The sequence below is a fragment of the Cryptotermes secundus genome, unplaced genomic scaffold, assembly GCF_002891405.2.
Source record: "Cryptotermes secundus unplaced genomic scaffold, Csec_1.0 scaffold26, whole genome shotgun sequence".
Lineage (NCBI taxonomy): Eukaryota > Metazoa > Arthropoda > Insecta > Blattodea > Kalotermitidae > Cryptotermes > Cryptotermes secundus.
In genome coordinates, this window is record NW_019743656.1 from 1,324,208 (window position 1) to 1,349,853 (window position 25,646).

General features: G+C 42.4%; 1 protein-coding gene and 1 long non-coding RNA gene across 7 annotated transcripts; one reads left to right on the forward strand and one right to left on the reverse strand.

Annotated features, from left to right (window-relative positions):
• The first annotated feature begins 4,324 nt into the window (after positions 1–4,324).
• Positions 4,325–25,553, forward strand: LOC111874161. Of its 3 annotated transcripts, none has more exons than XM_023869412.2 (3): positions 4,325–4,477; positions 6,626–6,730; positions 25,220–25,553. In XM_023869412.2, the coding sequence occupies exons 1-3, from the start codon at positions 4,376–4,378 to the stop codon at positions 25,328–25,330; spliced, it is 318 nt and encodes a 105-aa protein (XP_023725180.1). In that variant the 5' UTR covers positions 4,325–4,375; the 3' UTR covers positions 25,331–25,553. The 3 variants fall into 3 exon arrangements, with proteins under 3 accessions (XP_023725180.1, XP_023725181.1, XP_023725179.1); XM_023869413.2 differs by lacking the exon at positions 25,220–25,553 and adding an exon at positions 8,496–8,814 and having other exon boundaries at positions 4,331–4,477; XM_023869411.2 differs by lacking the exon at positions 25,220–25,553 and adding an exon at positions 8,493–8,814 and having other exon boundaries at positions 4,341–4,477.
• Positions 10,786–16,421, reverse strand: LOC111874162. 4 transcript variants are annotated; one of them, XR_002844499.2, is made up of 4 exons: positions 16,181–16,421; positions 15,742–15,868; positions 13,769–13,991; positions 10,786–12,179 (listed from the first exon to the last, which is right to left on the reverse strand). It is a non-coding gene; the product is annotated as an uncharacterized LOC111874162 (long non-coding RNA). The 4 variants fall into 4 exon arrangements; XR_002844498.2 differs by having other exon boundaries at positions 15,999–16,421; XR_002844497.2 differs by having other exon boundaries at positions 15,985–16,421.
• Positions 25,554–25,646: the final 93 nt, after the last annotated feature.

A 25,646-nucleotide genomic window follows, 5' to 3' on the forward strand; every position in this document is an offset into this window, starting at 1 on the left:
GCAGACAGACGTGGGTTGGATGGCATACATGTTTAGGTACAAGCATTCCACACAGCAGAGTTTTCGTGTCTAACAAACTCCGTGGCCTGTACTCCGCAAACGAACTATACCGACAGAGCGACCGCTGCTTGCCGGCGAAGCTAGTGCTAACTTTAGCGGATAGAGGGTGTCGCATGGTCAGCGCAACGAATACCCACGGCCGTTAATATCGGTTTTATAGACCGGAGCCGCTAATTCCATTCAAGTAGCTCCTCAGTTATCCTCACGAGGCCGAGTGGACCCCGTTCCAGACCCATTACTTCTCAGAAAATCTGGTAGCGCCGGGAACCGAACCCGGGACCTCTTAATCTGTAGCCAAGAACTCTGACTACTAGACCACAGAGACGGTCTACTCCATTTGTAAATAAATAAATAAATAATGACGAAGGAGTAGCATGCGGCTCGCGAGCTGTAGTTGGCCACGTATGCTCTACACTGACAAAAAACGTTAAAATTAAGTTTGTCGCTGTGCTTAATTAATTACATACCACATCATGAAGGTGCTAGAGGGAGGGGAGGTATGGATCCACCATTCTTGATCAGGACGGTATCAGATGAAATAAACAAGAAATGAGAGAGACTGTTTGTCAAGTCGAAACAAGCGCAGTGGCACGAAGCCTGGTGTGAGAGCGTCGCGGAACTGAGCCAGTTATTAGCGTCTCGGTGGGATAGAGCTTTACGACAGACGCGCAATATACCTCTGAACACGAGAGACCATTAAACTGACGCCAGGAAGCTGCGAATTCCCGGCATGCAACTCAGCAAGATGAGTGGCGCGGCGATGTGAGAAACTCCCCCTTCGACGCCCAAGTATTCAGTTTCGTGTCACCCGAAGTAGACGCCCTTCGCAGGAATTTTATACAGCACATTCGTATTGAGCGAGGTTAGACGGTCACACAATCTTCTGCAAGTCGGTATAGTGACGAGTTACGGGGTGGACATGCGGGCTTCGATTCCCGGCACGGGCAAAGATATTTTTCTCTACTCCACAGCGTTCAGACCACTCCCGGGGGCCTATCCCCTCTCCTATCCAATGGGTACCGTGAGCTGTTTTCTCTGGGGGTAAAACTCCATCCAGTTCTGAGGTCAAAAGTGTTGAAGTTATACCTTTACTCCTCCGTCTTCACTGCGTGATGCTTAATTAAAGGTAGGACAGGCTTACCTTTCTACTAGCTGCTGAGTAATGCAGTGAAGACTACCGGACTCCTAGCTATGAACTTAAAGCGCACGGATATCACAAATACCCTTCTTTAACATATCAAAATATTTTCTAAACTGCATATATATACAGGGTGTTTCACGACTTTAAGGCATAACAGCAGAAGGTGATTTCCTAGGTCTTTGTGATAAAAAAAGTTCATATAAACATGTGTCCGATTTTGGACGGTTACGGAGTTATGACCGTTTATTCATTTCCGTACACGCCCTCGTGTGAACCGCGTCTGTCATCTAACGGGTCGCTATTTTTAGCCAGTTACAGACAGAGCGTTCTCGTTACCTCGACACTTGAGAGGTACCTAAGGCGTGGTGGGTTGGTATGTACCCGCGCGGTTCACAACCGAGCGGCAGCCTGTGTTGCGGCCGGCGGTGGCATTTTCGAAAATCAGCTTTAAGCACCAATAAATTCAAATTAAAGGTAATTTCACGAAGTTAATTTTACATTCATATTTTAAATGTATATATACACGTAGTAGTAACGTAAGTTGTCCCTGTGTTTAATTAATTAAGCACGACACTATGAAGAAGTCTGGGGGAGTGGAAGCACAGATCCACCATTCTTAATCTCTGCCCTACATGAAGGTGAGTGTTAAGCATCACGCTCCGGCCGCCTGACCGTCCGGGAAGGAGCACCCGGTACCCATTGGATAGGAGGCTGGACGCTGTGGTAAAGAGAAAAAATAACATCTTGGTCCTACAGGGAATCGAACCCGGAACGTTCAGACAGCACATATACCGATGGAGCTATTTAATAGCTCGCACTATATAGCATCGAGGGGCGGGGGGACTGGTGAATAATGAATTGGAAAAGATGCAGAAGTTAAGGTACTATCGCAGCATTTGCCTGGAGGGACTGAGGAACTACAAGAACGATGTCCTGTCCCCGAACCGTGGACCTCCATAACACGAAGCAGGGCCGGGACCCGCTCGTGTTCCAGGAAGGCCAACGCGAGCAGCTCGTGTCCGAGGTCACTGCAATTAGCACTCCGACTGCACACGGCCCGCTCCTCAGGGCGACGTGAGCTTCCCACGGTCGTGAATTGCAACATTCTTATCTTCTCGGACGTTACGCCGTGTGCTTTGGTATTTTAGTACCAAAGGTACGGAGAAACCTGTCGCGAAACCTTGATAACATTCCTCCGGGACTACACGGCGTCACATCCTAAAAGACAAGCAACAGTTATTCCTCTCTCCATTCATTTAGTTTCATACCTACCTTATTTCGTTGCATCTTTTTCTTTTCCCCCGTTTCCTTCTTTCTATCACTTTTACACATCTTTACACCTTTTTCCTTTTCTTTACCCTATTTCCTGCCCAATTAAATTCTTTCATTTATTCTTTTTTGTTCCATGAGTTCTTGCCCCATTTTTCCAGCCGCCCAGGTCCCCATAGCCATGCAGGGGTGGGCTCCAGCAAAAGGGGAACAAAACCATGCGTCTCACGTCCGGAATTTTGAAAATAAAAGTAGGAAACGAAGGATATACGCCAAATATTTAGATAAAATTAAAAATATATAAAATATATTCTTGTATCCTGAATACATGAGGACGATGAGTAAAAATATTTTTACACGGCTGAAACGTTAGTTTGTAAGCACATTTTCTTTCTGGGGGAGGGAAAATGTTGGTGGGCCCCACGCAAGTGGATCACAGCGAGTTCGGTTTACTTCTTTGCAATAATACGAACTCAGCTGCTTTAGGTGAGCCAACGCACTGACTAGCCCCGAAAAATGCGAGAGCTAACGTAAACTAAGGATATACGATCGATCAGAATGGCAAAGACGTAGCCGGTAATATGAATGAAACGTCTTGGGACAAGGCTGACCAAAGGATCGGGCCGTATGAGCACTCGCCAACTCTTCCGTGATCTTTACCATTTAAACAACTGAGTAGCTCTGCATTCTGTCCACGTAGTGTTTACGTGTTCCGTATGGTTCTCACAATAAACAGTGACTGTTTCCTTAAACTGGTTGGCCTTGGTAATGGAGGAACACTGTTTTCTTTGAGGTAGAATCTCAGTTTGTAGATATTATTCATCAATAGCTTGAGCCGGAAAGATAAGTTGGTACAGTGACGGGCTATAGGCTTGACGGCCGGGGTTCGATTCCTGGCAGGGGCAAGAGATTTTGCTTCTCTCCAAAGCGTCCAGACAGGCTCTGGGAACCATCCAGCCTCCTATCCAAGGGATACCGTGGGCTCTTTCTTCGGGGATAAAGCGGCCGGAGCGTGAAGCTGACCACTCACCTCCATCTTACTGCCGAGGTCAAGCATGGTGGAGCTATACTTCCACTCCTCCTTGTATTTTCATGGCATGGTGCTCGACGAATTAAGCACAGGGACAACATTGCCGTTATTAATTATAGTTTGGTTAATGATGCTGTCAGTAGCTCAGGCTGCACAGTGTCGAGTAGTAGAATGAGTATTAAATAACGACTAAAATAGTGCGAAAAAGGAAGTGGTCGTGGCTTATTCGAGCAGCATTTGCTAGAGGGAAACCACGAAAGCGGCGTAGTCGGCGTCCCAACAGAGACATGAGACGGGCAGCTCCCGAACACAGGTTCAGAAGTGCTGAGCCAAATGTCCGGTCTTTCTAAAAATTTTTATGTATTTCATAATCGACTTTTTTTATTGTTAGTGGGGTGGGACTAGGTCCCTTGAACTGCGGCCACTTCTGGCCTATTGTACCAGCCCCAGATGATAGGTGAGGGTGATTGTGGAGCAATTGGTGGAATGAAGATTGGCAGGGGAAACCGAAGTACTCGGAAAAAACCTGCCCCAGCGCCACTTTGTCCACCACAAATCCCACTTGACCAGACCCGGGATCGAACCCAGGCCGCCGCGGTGGGAAGCCAGCGACTAACCGCTTGAGCTATGGCCATACTCGAACGTTACTTTCCGAAAGCTACCGGAAGTAATGTTGTCTGACTTCACATTCACTATTTGCTTCCATCCCTTATCAGTGTCCACTTGGGCGTGATTGCAGTCAAGTAGGCGTCGTGATTCTGTTTAACTTAGCGTCCGTGTGCATAGCTGCACTCCTTCCTGCCGACCTTGCCCTTGGAGACGGGCTGGCTTGCGCACGGCTCGCAGGGCCAATAAATACGCGGCACAGTGCGCTCATGTTGCATTCGTCATTAGCTTTCGTCAGATTCTCTTGTGGTTGCAGCTTTGTCAACGTCACTACATCATCATGCCTACTCCATGCTGCGAAAGGTGTAAGGGTGAGTACACGAAATCTTTACTATTGATCGCCTCTATTACGTTAACATACGGACGTAACGCAGTAGGCATCTGGGACCCCCTCAGCAGTTTCTCTTAAACGAGGGCTATCTAGAAAAACGTCCTTACAATCTATGTTTAAGCCGCTCGGGATTATTTTTGTTGATCATCTTTAAGTATTCGGGATAGAATAATGATGTAAAAGTAAAAAAGTAAAGTTATCCCTGTAACAGGCAGTGGAGGCCCATAGGGTTGTGAGATGTCGGGGTTCCCACATTTTCTAGACAATCGGCTCGTGGATGGCGGCAAGGTTGTCAGCCCTACGTGTCGGCCTCCCTTTACCCCTGAGAATATCAAAGAATATTCCTGGTAGTCATTTCTGTTAGAGGCTGAGTCGACCCCATGGCCATAGTGCAGCTGGAAGGATTAGGTCAATTGAAAAAAATCCAATGACCTCATCGGGTTTTGAACCCACGACCTTCCGGCTTGTTCCATGGTGTCTCAACCAAATGCGCTACCGCGTGCCCCCCACCCCTTACTATTTGATATTTGGGATAACTAATCATTTACAATTATTTTAAAATTTTAATTTTAAATTTAAATCAAAATCACAGAGATACCTGTTCTATGCTTATATGTGCTGCAGCTAACCTCTCTGTGATTTTGATTTAAATTTAAAATTTTAAAATGTTAAAACTAAATTGGGGGGGAAAAAATTTAAACCAATCGACATGTGAATACTAATAAAGATTTTAAATATAAAAAATCGACAAGGGGAGTTCTGGAATATTGGATACCGATTGACTACCAAGCAATGAACAATTGGAAATCTGGAGTTTAAATGTTAATATTGAGTGCAGTGTGAGAGCTACGTGAAGTAAAATACACCTGATGATGGCCAGTTGCGGTCGAAACGTAGTGTGAAAGAAGGGGACAAGAACTACAATAAAGTTTTACATTTGCAACAGAGTTTATATTATACATGTAGATGTGTGGAATGTAACAGGATGCTTCAATATAATATACTCAAATGACACCCCAAAGCTCTACCTCATCACTTGCACACTGCTTTGACAGCTGTGGCCACTGTACATATTGGTAACAGTTATCTGTTTCCTATAATAGTACGTATATCAGGTGCTACTTGTGTCTGTCTCTGAGGAATCCTATAGATTGCTACACACAGTTGAATGTGTGCTTTTGGAGGACAAACAAGCCACTCTTTCTGCCTTCATCAGGAATATGGGTACTGTGGCCTGCGGGATTCGGCTGCATACAGTTCAGAATCTAAGGGGGCCCTCCTGCAAACTTGAATTTTACTTCAAATATTACTAATCCTACAGTTTATCCCTTCCATATCACATTCATGAATGCTACTATCCGCATCCCTCCACGCCCTCCTCCTGTGACTGAAATATGCTCCAGGCAATGTGCATTGAGTGCTCTTGTACTGTCAAATGATTGTGACGTTTCTAAAATAAAATAGGTAGTGCGAGTAGAGTTTGTTGGAATTGAAATCATTGATAAGGGACACAATGAGCACTTTCGGCATGCTTCTGATACTGAATATGATTTGAGGGGGGGTCAGTATGAGGTGTATCCATTCAGCATAAGGGGCCAAAATTATTAAGCACTTTGTTATGTTTACAAGAGGATGCTGTCAAACTGTTTGGAAAGAAAAGAGACTACATAAGTGATGACGTTATTTTTTATTTTTTGGTGGGGTGACTTGAGTCCACTTGGCATGCCAGCCCCTAGTGGGGCTATTATACCAGCTGCAGATGGTAGATGAATGTGGAGCATCTGGTGGGATGGGATTTTGCAGGGAAACCTAAGTACTTGAAGGAAAACCTGCCTCAGTGCCATTTAATCTGTGTGACCTGACTGGGCTCGAACCTGCTCCACTACGGTGGGAAACCAACGACTAAACACCTGTGCTATGGCACAGCCTGTCTGATGTAAATAAAAGGACATATACAGTGTGAAATCTGAGGTTCTGACAACAGTGGATATTAAAAGTACCATCTTCTGGAATGTGACACTGTATAAGCTACCAGGCTACACAGTCACACCACAAAAGACTGTACGAATAGAATCTACAGCTGTTTGTGAGCTTCCCAAATACTTACAGAAGTTGCTCTGGCTTTCAGAAACCTGCCCAGAGTCTGGCAGCTGTGGGGAAAACTGCACATGTGGCTCCGAGTGTCAGTGCTGCAGCAACAGCAACAGCAGCAGGGGTACCGGGGATGCCGCAGGTAAGGCCACTATCAGCACCTGACCTGGTTCACACCAACAGTAATGATAATAGGCCAGCAACTTGTAAGCTACAGTCTGCTTACAGAACTGGCCAGTGTACATTTACTTACGAGTACTTTGAACCAGTATACATTTATACTACTGTATTTCATACCAGAAAACATGGGAGTAGATTATAGGGTAATATTAAAATGGAACTCAAAGGAAAGAGGATGTAAAAGTACTAATTGGGTAAGGTCCAGTAGCTGGTTTCTTGTGAACACTTATCAACCTTCAGTTTCCATAAAATGTTGGGAATTTCTTGAGTGGCCGAGCAATTGTTAGTTTTTGAATAAGGGCTGTGCTCCATGGGTTACTTACTTTGTATTTTCTGCCTTGTGTGTGTGTGTGGAATGTGGTGTCTCACCTCAAGGAAAGAACATAGACTGGGGTGTTTAAGGCCGGGTTGCTCAGTACTGTGGAGGCTGGAGAAAAATGCATGATCAGCTTCAGAATTTGTAGTCTCCACGAAATATAATACATAGTAAAAACCGTGAAGGACTACATTCTGTAGTTTTCTTTCCATTCTTCAGCAAATTGAAATAATTTAGTTACAAATATTTTCTTCACAACTTTCACAATTATGAGATTCCATAGATAAAGAGGGGCAGCCCTACATTTTAAAACCTTAATCCATGGAAAAATAGTTGTCTTTGAGGAGGTAAGTTGCTGAATTGACCAAGAAACTGTTCATTTCCATAAAAGAAGCTGCTGCTGAACCCCATATCCTGATGAATTCAATTCATACTTTCACACCCCAGTTCTTCAACACTGGTTTTAAATATTGCATTTCTGTTAGGTAGAATCTTATGTTTTAAAGATTAACCGAAGAGGCTAGGAGGGTGATTATGAACTGAGAGTTATGGGGAGGGAAGTGATTATGGCCCATCTTAAAGCATAATCCTGACATGGAAGGGACAGTAAAACAAAATTGACAGCAACGATTTGCTGGTAGGACTCTATTTGAGGGTGCCCAAATCACAGCACAGAGTGACACAGACAGATCAGTTATTGTTTCAGTAGTGTTAGTTAGTTAGTTATTGGAGAGGGTGGGTTTCCCCATGCACTTAGACCTGTATTGGTCCACTGTGCTTCCCTCTGATTTCTACCAGTCTCTGTATCCTACCGGTACTGGTGCATACCATCAGTACCGCCCAGCCAGCGAGACCGGCTCTACTAGCTGAGAGGTATCTATAATGCTTCCCCCATCTACCAGAGGTATTAGAGACTGCTGTTGGGTGGGAAACATCCGTAATTTGGCTCAGTGACCTCCCCTGGAGATATGAGGTTCTTTTATATGCCATAAAGCTATGACGACCTCCGCCGGATATTTGAACCCGCGTACTATGAGTCATGAGGTGGGAACGTTACCTCTAGACTATGGAGGCCGCTTTCAGTAGTGTTACATACTCATCAATCATCAGGGTCCATTTGGGACCACAGTATCAGGAGACTTTGTGACATCACTTGCTCCCCCCCCCCCACACATAAAAAAATTTCACTGGTAACACAACTGACTTGTATTCTGAAGGGGCTCAATTTTTTGTCTCAAGCAGGACACAACCCTCTTGAGTATTTTGTGATTCTCCAGTTCTTTCTAGCATATGTTAGGCCATAACTGTTTCCTTCCACATCCTTTCCAAATCATTAGTCACCAATCACCCTATCATTTGATGTTAAATAATACAAACAAAACTAATTGTTGTTCCTCCTACATTTCAGCAGAGAAATGTCAGTGCAAAACAAAAGGGGAGTGCAGCTGCCCCAAAGATGCCTGTGACTGCAACTAGCCAACCAGTTCCATGTGGCTTCAGTGCAGCTGTGTCCTTGTAACATTCACTTACTATTCTTCATTTCATAATTATGACATGTTTGCATTGTAAATCAGTTTTTGAAATTCACAGTTATGCTTTCATAAAGAGAGTGAAGTACCCAGATATAATTATGTGTGAGAGTGAGTGTCAGATTGTATCAAGTGTAATGATCATGTATTGCCATTCCAGTAATTGAATAAATCAGTATTAATTACTTCTGGGTTCAAGAATCCTGTACTGTTTACACTTGTTTGAATTTAGTGCCTATAATTATATAGGATCACAACTTCTAGACTGACTTGGCAAGATTTGAGTTTCTGTGGATATGCAGATTATGGTCTTTTGGGTTGTGATGTCATGTAGTCTAGTACAGCATTACCAGTAGGAACATGTTGCCTCCATCTTCAGGGTGGAAGAGGGAAGTCATATGTGTAAGAAGAATGGTATGGTTATACTGGTGGTGGTGGAAGGGAGGGGGGCAGGGCCCTCAGAAAACCATAGGAGTAAGGAGAACAGTGTCAAGGATATTGGATCTTTAAGGAGAAAGTAGTAGGAAGAAATAATTGTTGTGAATAACATATAGAAAGCAGAGAGAAGCCAGAAGAATCAGTGGCCCTTTAAAGGGTCTCTTTTTCAAGGGCAGAAAAGGCAAATTACCAGCAGGGGATGATTCAGAGGGTAGAATAGGAAAGGGAAAATGAAGAAGTGAAGAAGGGAAAGGACAAACTAAATTAGGGAATACGTACCAGATTACACAGAGTCACATACATATGAGAAGACAATAATTTTTAAGATTTCAGCACAATTACAGCAGTGAAGATTCGTGTTATGGTGTTCTATGACGCCATGTAGTCTGGTAGGTATGAATGTTTTGGAGGAACATCCTGTCACCATCCTTAAGATGAACATTGGCATCACATTACTTATAATGAGTGGCGACCATTCTACAGCAATGAATCCAGACTTTTATCACCATGTAAATAAAATGGGCACGTCAAGGTACATTACAATATTTGTGTGAGCTCTGTGGACACTTATCACATGAGACCCTGAAGGCATACTTGTGTGTTATACACTGTCTAGTGATGTCTAGACAGAATGAAACATAGGAAGATAACCATGAGAAGTCAGAAAGTATTACTAGAACACACCACTAATCAGTGTACCAAACAAAACATTCCCCAACTACATACACATACTCCGGAAGGAGGACAACAGGAGCTGTATGATAATGGGTACAACTTTACTACTGTATCAAAAAATCATGTAAATTCACCAAGAATAAAATTCCAGATATCTATCAATAACTAAAACAGCAACATAGATCAGGAGGTTAGATGCCAGCTTCTCATGGAGCCTTGGGTTCAGTCCCAGGTGACTTCATGTGAGATATATGGTGGGTACAGTAGCACTGGAGTATGTATTTTTACCCGAGTATCTTCGGGTTTCTCCTGCCAATCATAATTCCACCATTCCTCCATGCTCATCTATTGCTGCCCCCTCTGAGATGGGCAATAGTCCAGATACGCAGCTCATTACCACATCCTCAGACTTAATTTTTTTGGGGAGGGGGGGGCCTTCATCTCTGTCCAACAACTGGTCTGGTTACAGAGTAACAATGTGAAGTCTTTTAATGCTGCAAAATAAAAATACTTTGTGAGTAACCAATGAAAGCAATTCATTCTACACTTTAAAACCATCTGCAGAATTCAGTGAATTCTTGATTACTGGCTGCCAATCTGCAGGGAGCCTTAAAAAGGGCACCTTAAATTCCCTATTCCCAGATAATGAGAGTTAATACACTGTGGTGCTCACTTTATGTGAAATGTCATATAGAATATTTCCACACTGAATGGACCTTAATGAAGAATCAGCAGTTCCAGGTTTCCTTTTGAGTAACTGGATGCACCTCTGTGCCTTTTGTAAAAAGAAAAAAAAAAGTAAAGCTATCCCTTTACCAGGCCATGAAGGCGCATTGGGTTGTTAGATGTTGAGGGTCCCGCATTATCTCGACAATCTGCTCAAAGATGGTGGTATGGTTGTCAGCCTTACGTGCTGGTTGCACTTCACTCCCCATGAAACTTGTTTAATTAATTCCTGGACCTCATTTCTGTTAAAAGGCTGAGTGAACCCCAGGGCCATAGTGCGGCTAGAAAGATTAGATCAACTGAAAAAAATCCAATGACCACATCGGGACTTGAACCAGCGACCGTCCAGCTTGTAGCATAGCCCCTCAACCAACTACACTACCGTGTGCCCCCTGTGCCTTTTTTACTAGAAGTAAAAACAATAAACAGATTAAATTAAAAGCTTTATTTAAAGGAGAAGTAACCACTACTTGTTTAGATTGTCGGCTACCAAAAACTTAAGTTCCAAACTTCAGATTTCTGTAATGGCACAAGCATGCAGTCTGGCTACACAGGTTACTGCATTCCTTTAAATACCAATAGAGTTACAGAGCTAAGTCTTTCTCCCTTTATTTCCAACCTAATTCTACTTATTACATACTAATTTGCACAGAAATGAAAGAATATTGGGTATGGGAAGGTACAATCTGTTTGCATACATGAATGAACTATTAAAAAAGGTGTCAATGAATACGAGCAAAGACATGACACTTGGCACACATCACAATATGCCATAAATTCATTATGTTCGTTGCAGAAAGCTTCCAAAAGAGGACAGAAGAGGATTAAAAAATTTGGTCACTAGCCCCTGCATGAGAATTTAAAATCTGACAGTAACAGTTAATAATGAAGCACTGAAGACAATGGTGAATGTTACGAAATGGCAGATGGTTAGGTTACAGACCATGGTTATGGTATTTAGGATACCATGCTGGTATTAATGGCCGAAATCACGAAGGATTTCAACCACAATAACCACCCATGGGACCTTCTGAATATTAACTTACTTGGTTCCACAGTTCAGGCAGAAAGTCTAGATCTGTTCTCTCTTGTACTTTGCTCATCTTATCTGCATCTTTGATACACCATTTCAATTCACTGTCCTAACAACTCCAAATCAGTGATTTCATCATCTTTCAATTAATAAATTACTTACAATTACTGATCAGTAAGTTTCACAATATGTAGAGGCCTGTATACATATTAAATTATGTATCTTCTGGCTAGAGAAGGATCTTCTTGTATTGAAAATTCTGCAAATATTTAAATATAACAAGACATCAGCCTTATTTCTGACAGGAATTAAGGTTCACAGAAGTAGAGGCATCTTTCTGTTGGTTTCTTATTTCCCAGTAAATTTTTAATTTATTGAGGACCAACCCAGAATATACTCATGTCCATCTAGGGTGACCAAATATATACCCATGTATATTAACATGTCTGCTGGGCCAATCCCAAATGTACCAACATCTATCAATAATGCCCATTGGTCCATTCCTGAATATACTCATTTCCATTTTACTTCTTTCTTCATATCAACACAGATCACTCAATTTGTATAACATGTTCTCTGAACAAGTGAATCTTCATGTCTGTTCCAAAAATGTAAGCAGAAGTTGCAGTTATGTTCCAGTTGAAATCAGAAGAATAACAACAGCTTAAGTGTGTTGTGGGGTGTACGTATTTACCTGAAGAGAGAAAAAAAAAGTGGAAGTAACTGGGTTGACCAAAGAACCAACCAACGTGGTCACATGAACATCTGAGGGGATAAAGAACTAGGGACAATGAAAGCTGGATTTTTAATACATGAAAAAGTGTGCATGTACATATATATGTATGTATGTACAAGGTGGTTCAAATATGACTGGGACTGATTTTTTTTTAACCATAATTGCCAAACACTTACTTGCATGTGTCAATCTTCAACATACTCCCCTCCAGAGTCAACACATTTTTTCCAACGTTCTGGAAGCATCCTGATGCCCTTTTCAAAAAAGGCTTGTGGTTGGCAGCGTATCCACTCCCGAACAGTCTGGATGACGGCAGCTTTGTCCACAAACCGCATGCCTTGCAAGTCTGATTTGAGCCTTCCGAACAGGTAGAAATCACTTGGGACCAAATTGGGACTGTACGGCGGATGTGTCAGAAGGTTCCATTTCAATTTCCAGATGGTTTCCATTGTTGTCTTGGCTGTAAGGGGTTGTGCACTGTCTTGAAGGAAGGCTACCCGCTTTCCACCTGCCTTCCGCTTGGATCGGATCATTTCCTTCACATCTGTTGCCAGGAGGTCTGAGTAATAAGCTGCATTGACTGTTCTGGCATCTGTCAGAAAGTCTACATGGATAACCCCCTCCAGTCCCAGAAGAATGTTGCCATCACGTTTCCTGCCGAACAGCTCCTCCGCGCTTTCTTGTGTTTGGGAGAACTGGTATGCCACCATTCACGTGATGATTGCTGGGACTCGGGAATGAAGTAGTGCACCCACCTTTCATTGGTGGTCACTATAGACTTCAAAAATGCATCAGCTTCATCTTCAAACTGCTGTAGATGACTGGCAGCTTGATGCGCACCATTTTGTTCACGTCCGTCAAAGTGCGTGGTACCCACCGTGCATTCACCTTGCGATAGTGCAGGTGGTATTTCACGATGTTTCTACACTACCAACACTGATGGACAGCATTGCTCCAAGTTCCTTGATAGTGATGCGCCTATTCTCATGAATAAGCGCATCTGCACGATCAATGTTTGGTTCGATGATGGATGTTCGTGGCCAATGATCATGCAGTTCATTCTCCACGCGCTCTCTGCCCTCTCTGAAGCACTTACACCACTCAAACACACGGGTCCGTGAGAAACACTCTTCCCCATACTGTTGTTGGAGTCTGTGGTGAATTTCAGCAGATGGGATGTTTTCTCCAACGAGGAATTTAATCACAATTTGTTGTTCCACGCTCCGCGGTTCCTTCTGTTAGCTCATCACACCACAGTGATGATACACCACAGTCAAAATCAACTATGAAATGTTCCTATCTTCTGAGATATAACGCCATGTTGTCTGCTGAAAGTCAACACATTTTTCAGAGGAACATGGCACCTTCATCTTCAAGGTTGTGACAGGTTGCTCGAGAACAAGGATTACCACCTACAAAACTGATAAGTGTGACACACCAGAAGAACACATCTGAGGAGACCTCAAATCTCATCCAAAACCCTTCTAGATCAAGTCATTCTACATTGAAATAAATGCAGAAAATTCAACTCCACTTTCCTCACTCACCCATCTAAGACACTGGCTCTTCCTCTGTATCGGAACTTAGAGCATCAGAAGTGGGATGCATTCCATGGGACTGAGATTGTTTCCTGTGGCGCGTGTAGATTCTGCTCTCTTCGCCAGTGTGCCGGAAACTAATGAGTGGGTGAAGGGCAGATCGCAAGCTCCAGAAGAGGCGAGGGAACAGTATCTCCTGCTGTGCCAACAGTTGTTTCACACGATGGCGTTCCTGAAAACAATATCACCAGTACAAAAGGATGATCCGTGATCTGAACTTGAGAACGTTATATATTATGGTGGCAGTGTTATTTACCACTTTGGAATATTTCTTTTTAATTATATTAAAATGCAAGTTTAGGTTGGATGGTACAATGAATGTACTTTCTTACTGTTTCCTCTAATGAGAAATTCTGTTGAATTGTCCACACAGTGTACGAATGTGTTCTGTATAATTCCCACAGTAAACAATGGTTATTTCTCAAAACAGCGTTGATTGGCTGATATTTGCAATAGAGACATTATTTTCTGTAAGGCAGGAAGTGAATTTTTAAATATTATTGAAATGATGTTTTTTGGGCTTCGAGGGATTTGCGTTGTAGAGATGTAAGCACATAAAATCACATTTCACACTTAAAGCATGACTTCTTGACCTTTAAGCGTACGCTGCTGCCACCACACGTTTCATTATCTTTACACATCTTTAAGTTAAATAAGCAACTGACCCTGTGGAAGAAAATCGAAACAGAGACACAAAGAGAAAGGGAGTTTATGGGCTATGAGAGATAAGACATGGGAGATGCTGGAGGCTCTCTCATAAAAATGAACTGCCTCAAGGATTATACCAAAACCTCAAAAGATAGATTTTGAAAATGCTCAGTCAGTCAGTTATACGACTGAAGCACGTATAATGTTTCACGTGAAAGCAGAGTCTGAGGCTCATAAAACTAACTGCAGTGCTTGAAATCAAAGCAAGGAAGACAATATCCTGTTACTTCAAATATAAGACTCGTACAGTTTTTGAATGTGGGATTTAGGAGGGAACAAAATTAGGTGCACATTCCTCGAATTCAAGATGCACCTAAATTTTTGAATGGGGGAAAAATGTATGAAATGCACATCTTAGATTCTAAGTAATACGGTATATACATATAAGTTCAGGATCACTTCTTCCCATGTCACCAAGTATGAGTGTTCTTCTATTGTTGCTTGGCGATGCCTTGCATTGGGCGTCACTTGTGAGTGCACTTTGCTTGTCTCGTGTTAAGATCAGCCACTTGTAAGAGAACTTCTTTGGGGGGTTCCTGTTGGTCAATGAGTTGGGCACCATTACATGATCTGGGAACCACGTCAATGTGTTTAGGTTAACAGTAGGATAATGTCTTTGGGTCGAGTGATGAGATTCTCTCCCAGGGCTTAACAAGCCTTGCTCCGACGAAGGGGATTTTTAGTGAAGAGTCCTTGAATCACAGTCTGACGTTAATGATACACTCTTTATTTACTGTACTACACGGTTACAATTGGCGTTTACTTGTAAGTTAGTTGTGCCTTGAACACACTTTAAGATTTACAGCTATCTATGGTGACACAGTTAACGCAAGACTGGGCATATGTTACGTTTAGTATAAAATTGGTACTAAGTAACAAATATTAACTTTGAAGTTTACGTTGGTAGGTAATGACCGGTTACACAAGTAAGCAGACTCATTCAAGTGGTTATCACTTCTCACTTGTATTGGGGACATGCATAGTTTCAATCTCGGCAGGTGCTGACTTTGAATCTAGGGCGCGATACTAACTACTCTGATTCCTTCAGTCCCTTGAGGGATATGCTGGGATAGTACCTCAGTTAGGTTATAACTGCTTCCTTCCATATCCTTTCCAATCCACTAATTTTCCTACCTTTGGATGCTACATGGCCAGAGCTAATGATGGCATAATTACATAAATGATATGTAAATCTTTCCATGTTCTGTGCTTACTTTTGGTGCATCAAAGCATACAGGACAGTTCTCTGGGATAATTTGGAGGATTCTGCTCTCAGCAAATTGACCCAGGGTCTTCTCTCGCACATACACAAATGGGCGAATCACACGTTGGTCACGTTCCCTGGAGGGAAACACCGTATCTATTCAGTCACATCGTCGATCATACAGTTTATAAATGTGTACATATTTATCGTTTGCTAGTGTGACACCCGCTGAGAATTCAAAGTAAGTTGTTACCTAAGATTTCGTACCATTAACTCCCCCTCCTTTTTCCTGTGTTCCTTTTCAGCTATACAAGATATCCAATAATACATAGAGGAAAAGTTTAACGCCATCTCCCATGAATAACACTCATAAGTACAACTGCAAACTCTCTATTCTTTATATAGTGTACTACATTTGACACATCAGCATCGTTATTATTAATACATACACCGAAACAGACTGCTTGCTCTTTCGGGAACTACTACATAAGTTACGTATAAGCTATATGTAAACGATGGAAAGTTCGTTACTACAGTAACCGCAAAATACGCAACTTCAGAGCTTTCATCTCACTATTGAACTAGAACCCTCGGTCAACGACGTCCTATCCCCGAACACGAAGCAGGACCGGTACCCGCTCGTCTTCCAGGAAGGCTAACGCGAGCAGCTTACGCCGAGGTCACTGCAATTAGCACTCCGACTGCACACGGCCCGCTCCGCAGGGCGACGTGAGCTTCCCACGGCCGTGAATTGCAACATTCTTATCTTCTCGGACGTTACGCCGTGTGCTTTGGTATTTTAGTACCAACGGTACGGAGAAATCTGTTGCGAAACCTTGATAACATTCCTCCGGACTACACGGCGTCACATCCTAAAAGACAAGCAACTTGCGAAACACTACGCTCCAAAATGGACGCTTTTGTGTTCATAATTTCCTCCTTTTTACCATTCCTTCAGCATTTCTTTCATTTCTTCTTGGTCTGTCTATAATCTTTTCTTTTTCTCTTTTATACGTTCTTCAGTTATTCCTCTCTCCATTCATTTAGTTTCATACCTACCTTATTTCGTTGCATCTTTTTCTTTTCCCCCGTTTCCTTCTTTCTATCACTTTTACACATCTTTACACCTTTTTCCTTTTCTTTACCCTATTTCCTGCCCAATTAAATTCTTTCATTTATTCTTTTTTGTTCCATGAGTTCTTGCCCCATTTTTCCAGCCGCCCAGGTCCCCATAGCCATGCAGGGGTGGGCTCCAGCAAAAGGGGAACAAAACCATGCGTCTCACGTCCGGAATTTTGAAAATAAAAGTAGGAAACGAAGGATATACGCCAAATATTTAGATAAAATTAAAAATATATAAAATATATTCTTGTATCCTGAATACATGAGGACGATGAGTAAAAATATTTTTACACGGCTGAAACGTTAGTTTGTAAGCACATTTTCTTTCTGGGGGAGGGAAAATGTTGGTGGGCCCCACGCAAGTGGATCACAGCGAGTTCGGTTTACTTCTTTGCAATAATACGAATTCAGCTGCTTTAGGTGAGCCCACGCACTGACTAGCCCCGAAAAATGCGAGAGCTAACGTAAACTAAGGATATACGATCGATCAGAATGGCAAAGACGTAGCCGGTAATATGAATGAAACGTCTTGGGACAAGGCTGACCAAAGGATCGGGCCGTATGAGCACTCGCCAACTCTTCCGTGATCTTTACCATTTAAACAACTGAGTAGCTCTGCATTCTGTCCACGTAGTGTTTACGTGTTCCGTATGGTTCTCACAATAAACAGTGACTGTTTCCTTAAACTGGTTGGCCTTGGTAATGGAGGAACACTGTTTTCTTTGAGGTAGAATCTCAGTTTGTAGATATTATTCATCAATAGCTTGAGCCGGAAAGATAAGTTGGTACAGTGACGGGCTATAGGCTTGACGGCCGGGGTTCGATTCCTGGCAGGGGCAAGAGATTTTGCTTCTCTCCAAAGCGTCCAGACAGGCTCTGGGAACCATCCAGCCTCCTATCCAAGGGATACCGTGGGCTCTTTCTTCGGGGATAAAGCGGCCGGAGCGTGAAGCTGACCACTCACCTCCATCTTACTGCCGAGGTCAAGCATGGTGGAGCTATACTTCCACTCCTCCTTGTATTTTCATGGCATGGTGCTCGACGAATTAAGCACAGGGACAACATTGCCGTTATTAATTATAGTTTGGTTAATGATGCTGTCAGTAGTTCAGGCTGCATAGTGTCGAGTAGTAGAATGAGTATTAAATAACGACTAAGATTGTGCGAAAAAGGAAGTGGTCGTGGCTTATTCGAGCAGCATTTGCTAGAGGGAAACCACGAAAGCGGCGTAGTTGGCGTTCCAAGACAGACATGAGACGGGCAGCTCCCGAACACAGGTTGTCAGATCTCACATCCACTATCTGCTTCTAGCCCTTATCAGTGTACGCGTGATTGCAATCATGTAGGCGGCGTAGTGATACAGTATACACTAGCGGACGTGTGCAGTACTGCACGCGGACAGATTGCGAACCTTACCCCTGGAGACGGGCTGTCTTGCGCACGGCTCGCAGGGCCAATAAATACGCGACCTGGTGAACTCCGGCTGCATTCGACAACATCAGCTTTCGTAAGATTATATCGTGGCTGCAGCTTATATTCAACATCACTACAGCATCATGCCTACTCCATGCTGCGAAAGGTGTAGCGGTGAGTACATGCAATTTTAGCTACTGATTGCCACTTTTATACTGACATGCGGACGTAATGCAGTAGGCATCTGTGACGCTCTCAGCTGTTTCTCGTCCTTACAAACCTATGTTTAAGCCGCTCGGGATTATTTTTTCTGATCATCTTTAAGTATTCGGGATAGAATAGTACATTCTTTTATAAACTAATTTTAATCTTTAATATTTGATAAAGTAAAAATAAAAAAAAAAGTAAAGGTATCCCTGTAAGAGGGTTGTGAGATGTCGAGGTTCGCACATATTCTAAACAATCGGCTCATGGATGGCGGCAAGGTTGTCAGCCCAACGTGTCGGCCTCCCTTTACCCCCGAGTATATTCAAAGAATATTCTTGGTACTCATTTCTGTTAGAGGCTGAGTCGACCCCAGGGCCATAGTGCAGCTGGAAGGATTAGGTCAATTGAAAAAAAATCCAGTGACCTCATTGGGATTTTAACCTACGACCTTCCGGCTTGTACCATGGTGCCTCAACCAAATACGCTACCGCGTGCCCCCCACCCCTTAGTATTTTATATTTGGGATAACTAGTCATTTACAATTATCCGGGGAGGAGGTAAAGGTGGTTGGTTTGCCCCAGTTTGATACATTACGTGAAGGTAGCACCCCCACAACGGTCTGTTCCCCACATTTATCTTCACAGGACACGAAACAAGAAAACGTTTTCTCTTACGTGAAATACAAAAAAGTTGCTCGTAGCTATTCCAGCTGAGTCATGTTCATATAATTTGAAATACAGGTCACCGAATTACTGGGATATTCTGCCATGAAGACAGATGCACAAAACTGCTAAGAAACGTTGCTGCCATTCAGACAGCATTACATACCACAAGATGTGGTTAATGCGTTTATGTCCTGTTCCTCCAAAACCTGTTTGTATTATTGACGTCTCATTCAGTCCTGGTCTCCTAGGTGACATGTACCCTTACGTCACAGCCCGGAAGAGACTCATGTGACTACTGTAACCGTCCTGCCAACCCCATCTCAATTTTTCAAATTTTTTTTTCCTTGGCACTAGAGCCCCAGTGGGCCTAGGCCTACCTCCATGAACTTCTCCGTTCACTTCGGTTTTTCTAGATCTTACACATTCGGTAGGACTCCTTGGGCGGGTGATCAGCTCGTCTCAAGGCCTCTACCTGTACACAAACACAGAAAAACTAAACATCCATGCCCTGAGTTGGATTCGAACCCACGATCCAGGTTTCCACGCGAGCGAAGACAGNCGCTGGGGCAGGTTTCCTCCGAGTACTTCGGTTTCCCCTGCCAATGTTCATTCCATCAAATTCTCCACAAATAAGAATGTAAAAAAATTGTAACTATTGTAATTTTAATCTACTTATATATCAAATTGTTAATATTCAGAATTAACTTGACTTGTCATATATCATGTACAATGATCTACAGTGACGAAATAAATCAATCAATCAATCAAGTAAGACAGGAAGGTCCTTTGTAGCTTCTTCCTAGAAATTCTAGTCAAATTTGCTGGTCGGAATTCTTTGGGAACACGATATTTGGCAGTTTCAGAACATCGTACGACAAAAGTGGAAGTGCCAACAGCCCACGCCACGGCTAGAATTTATCAAACGACTGTCAAAAGTTACGTTAGGCCATTAGAGTTCAAAATCCCTTGAAATTTGCAACGGATTGGCGGAATAGGAAATGAGATAAAATCCTCTTCTTCAAATTTGACCAATCCTCGAAACTTCAGGAAGTGACTTGTGGGCCAATACGAAGCGGTTAGGACTTCTAGTTTTGAGAGAAGTTAGTCTGTTAAGTGAGTTGTTTTCGAGCTCACAGATTTTTCGGACGCAAAATCTCCATCTCCATAAGTTTGACTAGAAATTCTAAGTTCCTGTGTAAGTGATTATAGAAACTGTAAATGGAGCTACCTATAGACTAGTGATTCAGCCTAAAGTGAAATTTATATTTCCGAAATCTATTTGGAAGCTTAAGTAAGCCGTTTAAGTACTTCTACAACAAACACTGTGATTCCTGAATAAAAGTAAAGCAAGTATAATCTAGTTGATTGAAGGTGTTCACCAGTGACAGTCTTCGTAATAAAGAGGCTCTGTGAATATGTGTTGTGTATGTAGTATCGGGAGTTCCCCTTCCCCCGACCGAGCGAAACCCAACAATCGCTCTGAGACAGAATCTTATATCTCTAAAGTCTCGAACTAGGGGCCCAACACCAGTATCTCCTTATCCCCCCTCCCCCATTCCCCTTTCCACCAAGTTCGTAGACAATTTCAAATAAGCTTACTGGCGCCCAACCAGTGACTAATTAATCCGAAAACAAGAAGAGGACGTAAGGCAGTATGTAGCCACAACCCCAGCAGCGGCAACGGCACCATGTAGGGAGGCGATGAAGACGGCGAGAGGATTTTGTAACGTTCATATTCACAAAGTGCACGGCTGCGTGTTATGCATGTCATTTATTTAACGACGCTGCCAGCAGCTTAGGCTATTCAGCAGTGGTTCTCAACCGTTGTGAGACCGCGGCCCGGTAAATTCTTTATTTTTTTTTATAGGACGAGGGCCCGGCGGTTGAGAAACACTGCTATATAGCGAGAAATGGTAGGATGATAGGTGAATAACGAATTGGGAACGAAGTGGTCGTGGCTGAATTTGAGGTTTGTAACCCGGAACAAAAAAATGGAATGATCCTTTCAGGACAGACAGTGTCCGACCCGAAATTTGAACCCAGAACCTGCCCGAATATGAAGTATAAATGTTACCCACGTGAACACGGCGTTCAGTGAAAATCTCTGCCCTACCGGCAAGGAAACCCCGGCCGTCCATCACGTAGCATGGTCATCGTGTCGTGGGAATGCAACCAGTGTGACAGCCAGGCAGGTTACCTTGCGGTATTGCCAATTCAACCACACTGGTGCATTCTTGTGATGTCACTAACCGGTGACTCACCACAGCTATGCCTAGCCACCGTGGGTCGAAACAGAGGGGCAAAAGCCTCTGTTACAAAAAATGGGGTCCGCCAGAAGTTTTACGGGGGGATGATGGGTACAGAATTTGCCTGCAAACTTCTGTTTTAAGATTTTTTCCATACAGATCGCCTTAGAATATTCTGGATGGAAGAATAATTTATTTTTACATTAATTTTAATTTTTGATATTAATATTTGGTAGGTTCATTTCGTTTTTCAGTTTTGCAACCCCCATTCTTTTGGAGAAATCTCCTGCCCACCTCAGCATGTTCCTTTGAAACGTTTGTAACTCTCTGCCAGGCTACACAGTCACACCCCAAAAGACTATACCGATAGAACCTACAGCTGTTTGTGAGCTTCCCAAATACTTACAGAAGTTGCTCTGGCTTTCAGTAACCTGCCCAGAGTCTGGCAGCTGTGGGGAAAACTGCAGGTGTGGCTTTGAGTGTCAGTGCTGCAGCAGCAGCAGCAGCAGCAGCAGGGGTACCGGGGATGCCACAGGTAAGGCCACTATCTGCACCTGACCTGGTTCACACCAACAGTGATGATAATAGGCCAGCAACTTGTAAGCTACAGTCTGCATACAGAGCTGGCCAGTGTACATTTACTTACGAGTACTTTGAACCAGTATACATTTATACTACTGTATTTCCTACAAGAAAACATGGGAGTAGATTATAGGGTAATATTAAAATGGAACTCAAAGGAAAGAGGATGTAAAAGTACTAATTGGATAAGGTCCAGTAGCTAGGCTCTTGTGAACACTTATCAACCTTCGGTTTCCATAAAATGTTGGGAATTTCTTGAGTGGCTGAGCAGCTGTGCTCCATGGGTTACTTACTTTGTATTTTCTGCCTTGTGTGTGTGGAATGTGGTGTCTCATGTCAAGGGAAGAACATAGACTGGGGTGTTTAAGGCCAGGTTGCTCAGTACTGTGGAGGCTGGAGAAAACTGCATGATCAGCTTCAGAATTTGTAGTCTCCATGAAATATTATTAGAGTGACAAAATCAAGGACCATGGTGGTCTAATGTGCACTAAGTGATTCTTTCACAGTGTTCCAGCATTCAAATCTTCAGATATATATTATTTGTAATATGTGTCATGTAGCCATTCTGCATTTAACTTCCCTGATACTGATCGCATGTAGGCACTAACCCAAACTTCACAGTAAGGTTTCCGACATGCTTGTTAACCCTTTCACTGCTAGTACGTTAAGTAACTCTCAGTACCCTCTGTGCTGAATTATTTTTGAATAAATCTTTTATAAATAATTTAATTGAAAAATATGAAAATTTGTGATAAAATGTAGCTAATCTTACCTCAGACAGGGAACAGGCATCAGAAGTTGCAAAAATTTTGAATTATTTAGTATTTTTCACAGGGGAAAAGTCCATTTAAATCAGGGTTGTCCAAGATGGCCAAAAAGTACATAATTCACTATACTAGTCTTATCACTAAGTCACATGTTGACCAAAGTCCACAACTTTATTTAAAACTATTATAGAAAGCACTGCACACTATATGAAGCCATTTTTAGTAGCCCTGTGAAATACCCGCGCCACATTACCACAGAGCACGTGCCTCGCTCTGCAGATGCAACCTTTTACATTTCTTAAGCTAGAGAAGAATGCAGCCATTGAAACAAATGCTGCTTCATTACATTCCCAATGGATGACTCTATGCACCCGCCAAGTTTGAAAAAGATTCATACACGTAAACCTGAGATTTGAAACTCTTAAGTCGTAATATGGGTTTTGTCGATCGTTGCAAGGATGCCATGTTTTTCAGAGATCGACATATGTCGACCGCAGCAGTGTAAGAGTTAACCGATTAATTAATTAACCCTTTAAAGTCGCTACTATATGTATACATGATTTAAAAAGTAAAGAACAAGGTAAAGCTATCCCTGTAACAGGCTGTGAACACCCATAGGGTTGTGAGATTCCAACATTTTCTAGATAGTTTTCTCACAGATGGTGGTAAGGTTGTCAGCCTTACCCGCTGGCTGCCCTTTACCACGCAGAAAGATTCCTGGTACTCATTTCTGTTAAGAGACTGAGTAGACCCCAGGGCCATAGTGCGGCTGGAAGGATTGTCAATTGAAAAGATGCACGTCATTGGAACTCCAACCAGCAACCTTCAAGCTCTAGCAACCATGTATACATGATTTAACATAAAAAATATGAAGCTTTGTTTAGCTTTTCTGAAAGGTATCTAGCATTTAGATAATTTAAAAGATTATTTCAACTTGTATTTTTAAAATTAATGCAATTATTTCATTTTAATGAGGACTGAGCTTTCTGACATGAATAGACTTTCTCTCTGAACAGATGCAAGTATCTGCCTACTTATGATATAATCTGTTACTATGGATCTGTGAGGCAGTCATTACAAGCATACAACACTATGCTGAGGCCAAACATGGCATCAGATTTCACATTTTCTGTGGCTTCTTTCTAGAATCCATTTCATTCATTCATTCACAGTCACTATCCCTGCATCATCAGGAAGGCCACTGAAATGATCAAACACTTCTACAGTTTCAGCTGTGAGGTTGAATACAGACTGACTAAAATCCTGTTTGTCTCACCTTTCTTCATTCTGACTTTATTCTTAATTTTAATCACAGGAACCCCTTCTACTGCATACTGCCATGCTCCATGTGCCACCCCTACTCAAACTGCAAAACTTTACCACATATTGGTCCACAGCTCCTTCCCATTGGATAGCACATGCTTCATACTCCCACCACAAGACAATGTCACTGGCCACATCATCCTTGAGCCCAGTTCCCTCTGAAGATGGTCACTGCAAGTATGCTGAAATGTTGGAACAGTTTCAGTGCACAACATGGCTCTGAACTTTACAGCTGGAACTACTTATCACAACCAGTCGCTTTCATATCCACTTCAATACTATCATTGAATGAATGTCTTCAGTACATAGTAAAAACCGTGAAGGACTACATTCTGTAGTTTTCTTTCCATTCTTCAACAAATTAAAATAATTTAGATACAAATATTTTCTTCACAACTTTTACAATTACGAGATTCCATAGATAAAGAGGGGCAGCCCTACATTTTGAAAACCTTAATCCATGGAAAAATAGTTGTCCTTGAGGAGGTAAGTTGCGGAATTGACCAAGAAACTGTTCATTTCCATAAAAGAAGCTGCTGCTGGAGCCCATATCCTGATGAATTCAATTCATACTTTCACACACCACTACTTCAACAATGGTTTTAAATATTGCGTTTCTGTTAGGTAGGATCTTATGTTTTAAATGATTAATCAAAGAGGCTAGAACGGTGATTACGAACTGAGAGTTAGTGGGAGGGAAGTGATTATGGCCCATCTTAAAGCATAATCCTGACATGGAAGGGACACTAAAACAAAATTGACAGCAGCCATTTGCTGGTAGAACTCGATTTGAGGGTGCCCAAATCACAGCGGAGTGACACAGCCAGATCAGTTATTGTTTTAGTAGTGTTACATATTCATCAATCATCAGGGTCCATTTGGGGCCACAGTACCAGGAGACATTGTGACATCACTTGTTTCCCCCCCCCTCAAGAAAAATAAACTTTTAACACAACTGACTTGTCTTCTGGAGGGGCTCAATTTTTTGTCTCAAGCAGGACACAACTCTCTTGAGTATTTTGTGGTTCTCCAGTTCTTTCTAGCATATGTTAGGCCATAACTGTTTCCTTACACATCTTTTCCAAATCATTAGTCACCAATCATCCTATCATTTGATGTTAAATAATACAAACAAAACTAATTCTTGTTCTCCTATATTTCAGCAAAGAAATGTCAGTGCTAAGGAAAAGGGGAGTGCAGCTGCCCCAAAGATGCCTGTGACTGCAACTAGCCAACCAGTTCCATGTGGCTTCAGTGCAGCTGTGTCCTTGTAACATTCACTTTATATTCTTCCTTTCATAATTATGACATGTTTGCATTGTAAATCAGTTTTTGAAATTCACAGTTATGCTTTCATAAAGAGAGTGAAGTACCCAGATATAATTATATGTGAGAGTGTCGGATTGTATCAAGTGTAATGGAGATTGCCATATATGATCATGTATTGCCATTCCAATAATTGAATAAATCAGTATTAATTACTTCTGGGTTCAAGAATCCTGTACTGTTTACACTTGTTTGAATTTAGTGCCCATAATTATATAGGATCACAACTTCTAGACTGACTTGGCAAGATTTGAGTTTCTGTGG

Excerpts from the sequence above, each read along its gene's own strand:
- LOC111874161 (XM_023869412.2), top strand. The coding sequence starts at position 4,376 with ATGTTGCATTCGTCATTAGCTTTCGTCAGATTCTCTTGTGGTTGCAGC. Across the intron at positions 4,478-6,625 it reads ATGCTGCGAAAGGTGTAAGG|AAACCTGCCCAGAGTCTGGC; the intron begins GTGAGTACACGA and ends TCTGGCTTTCAG. Across the intron at positions 6,731-25,219 it reads GGGTACCGGGGATGCCGCAG|CAAAGAAATGTCAGTGCTAA; the intron begins GTAAGGCCACTA and ends CCTATATTTCAG.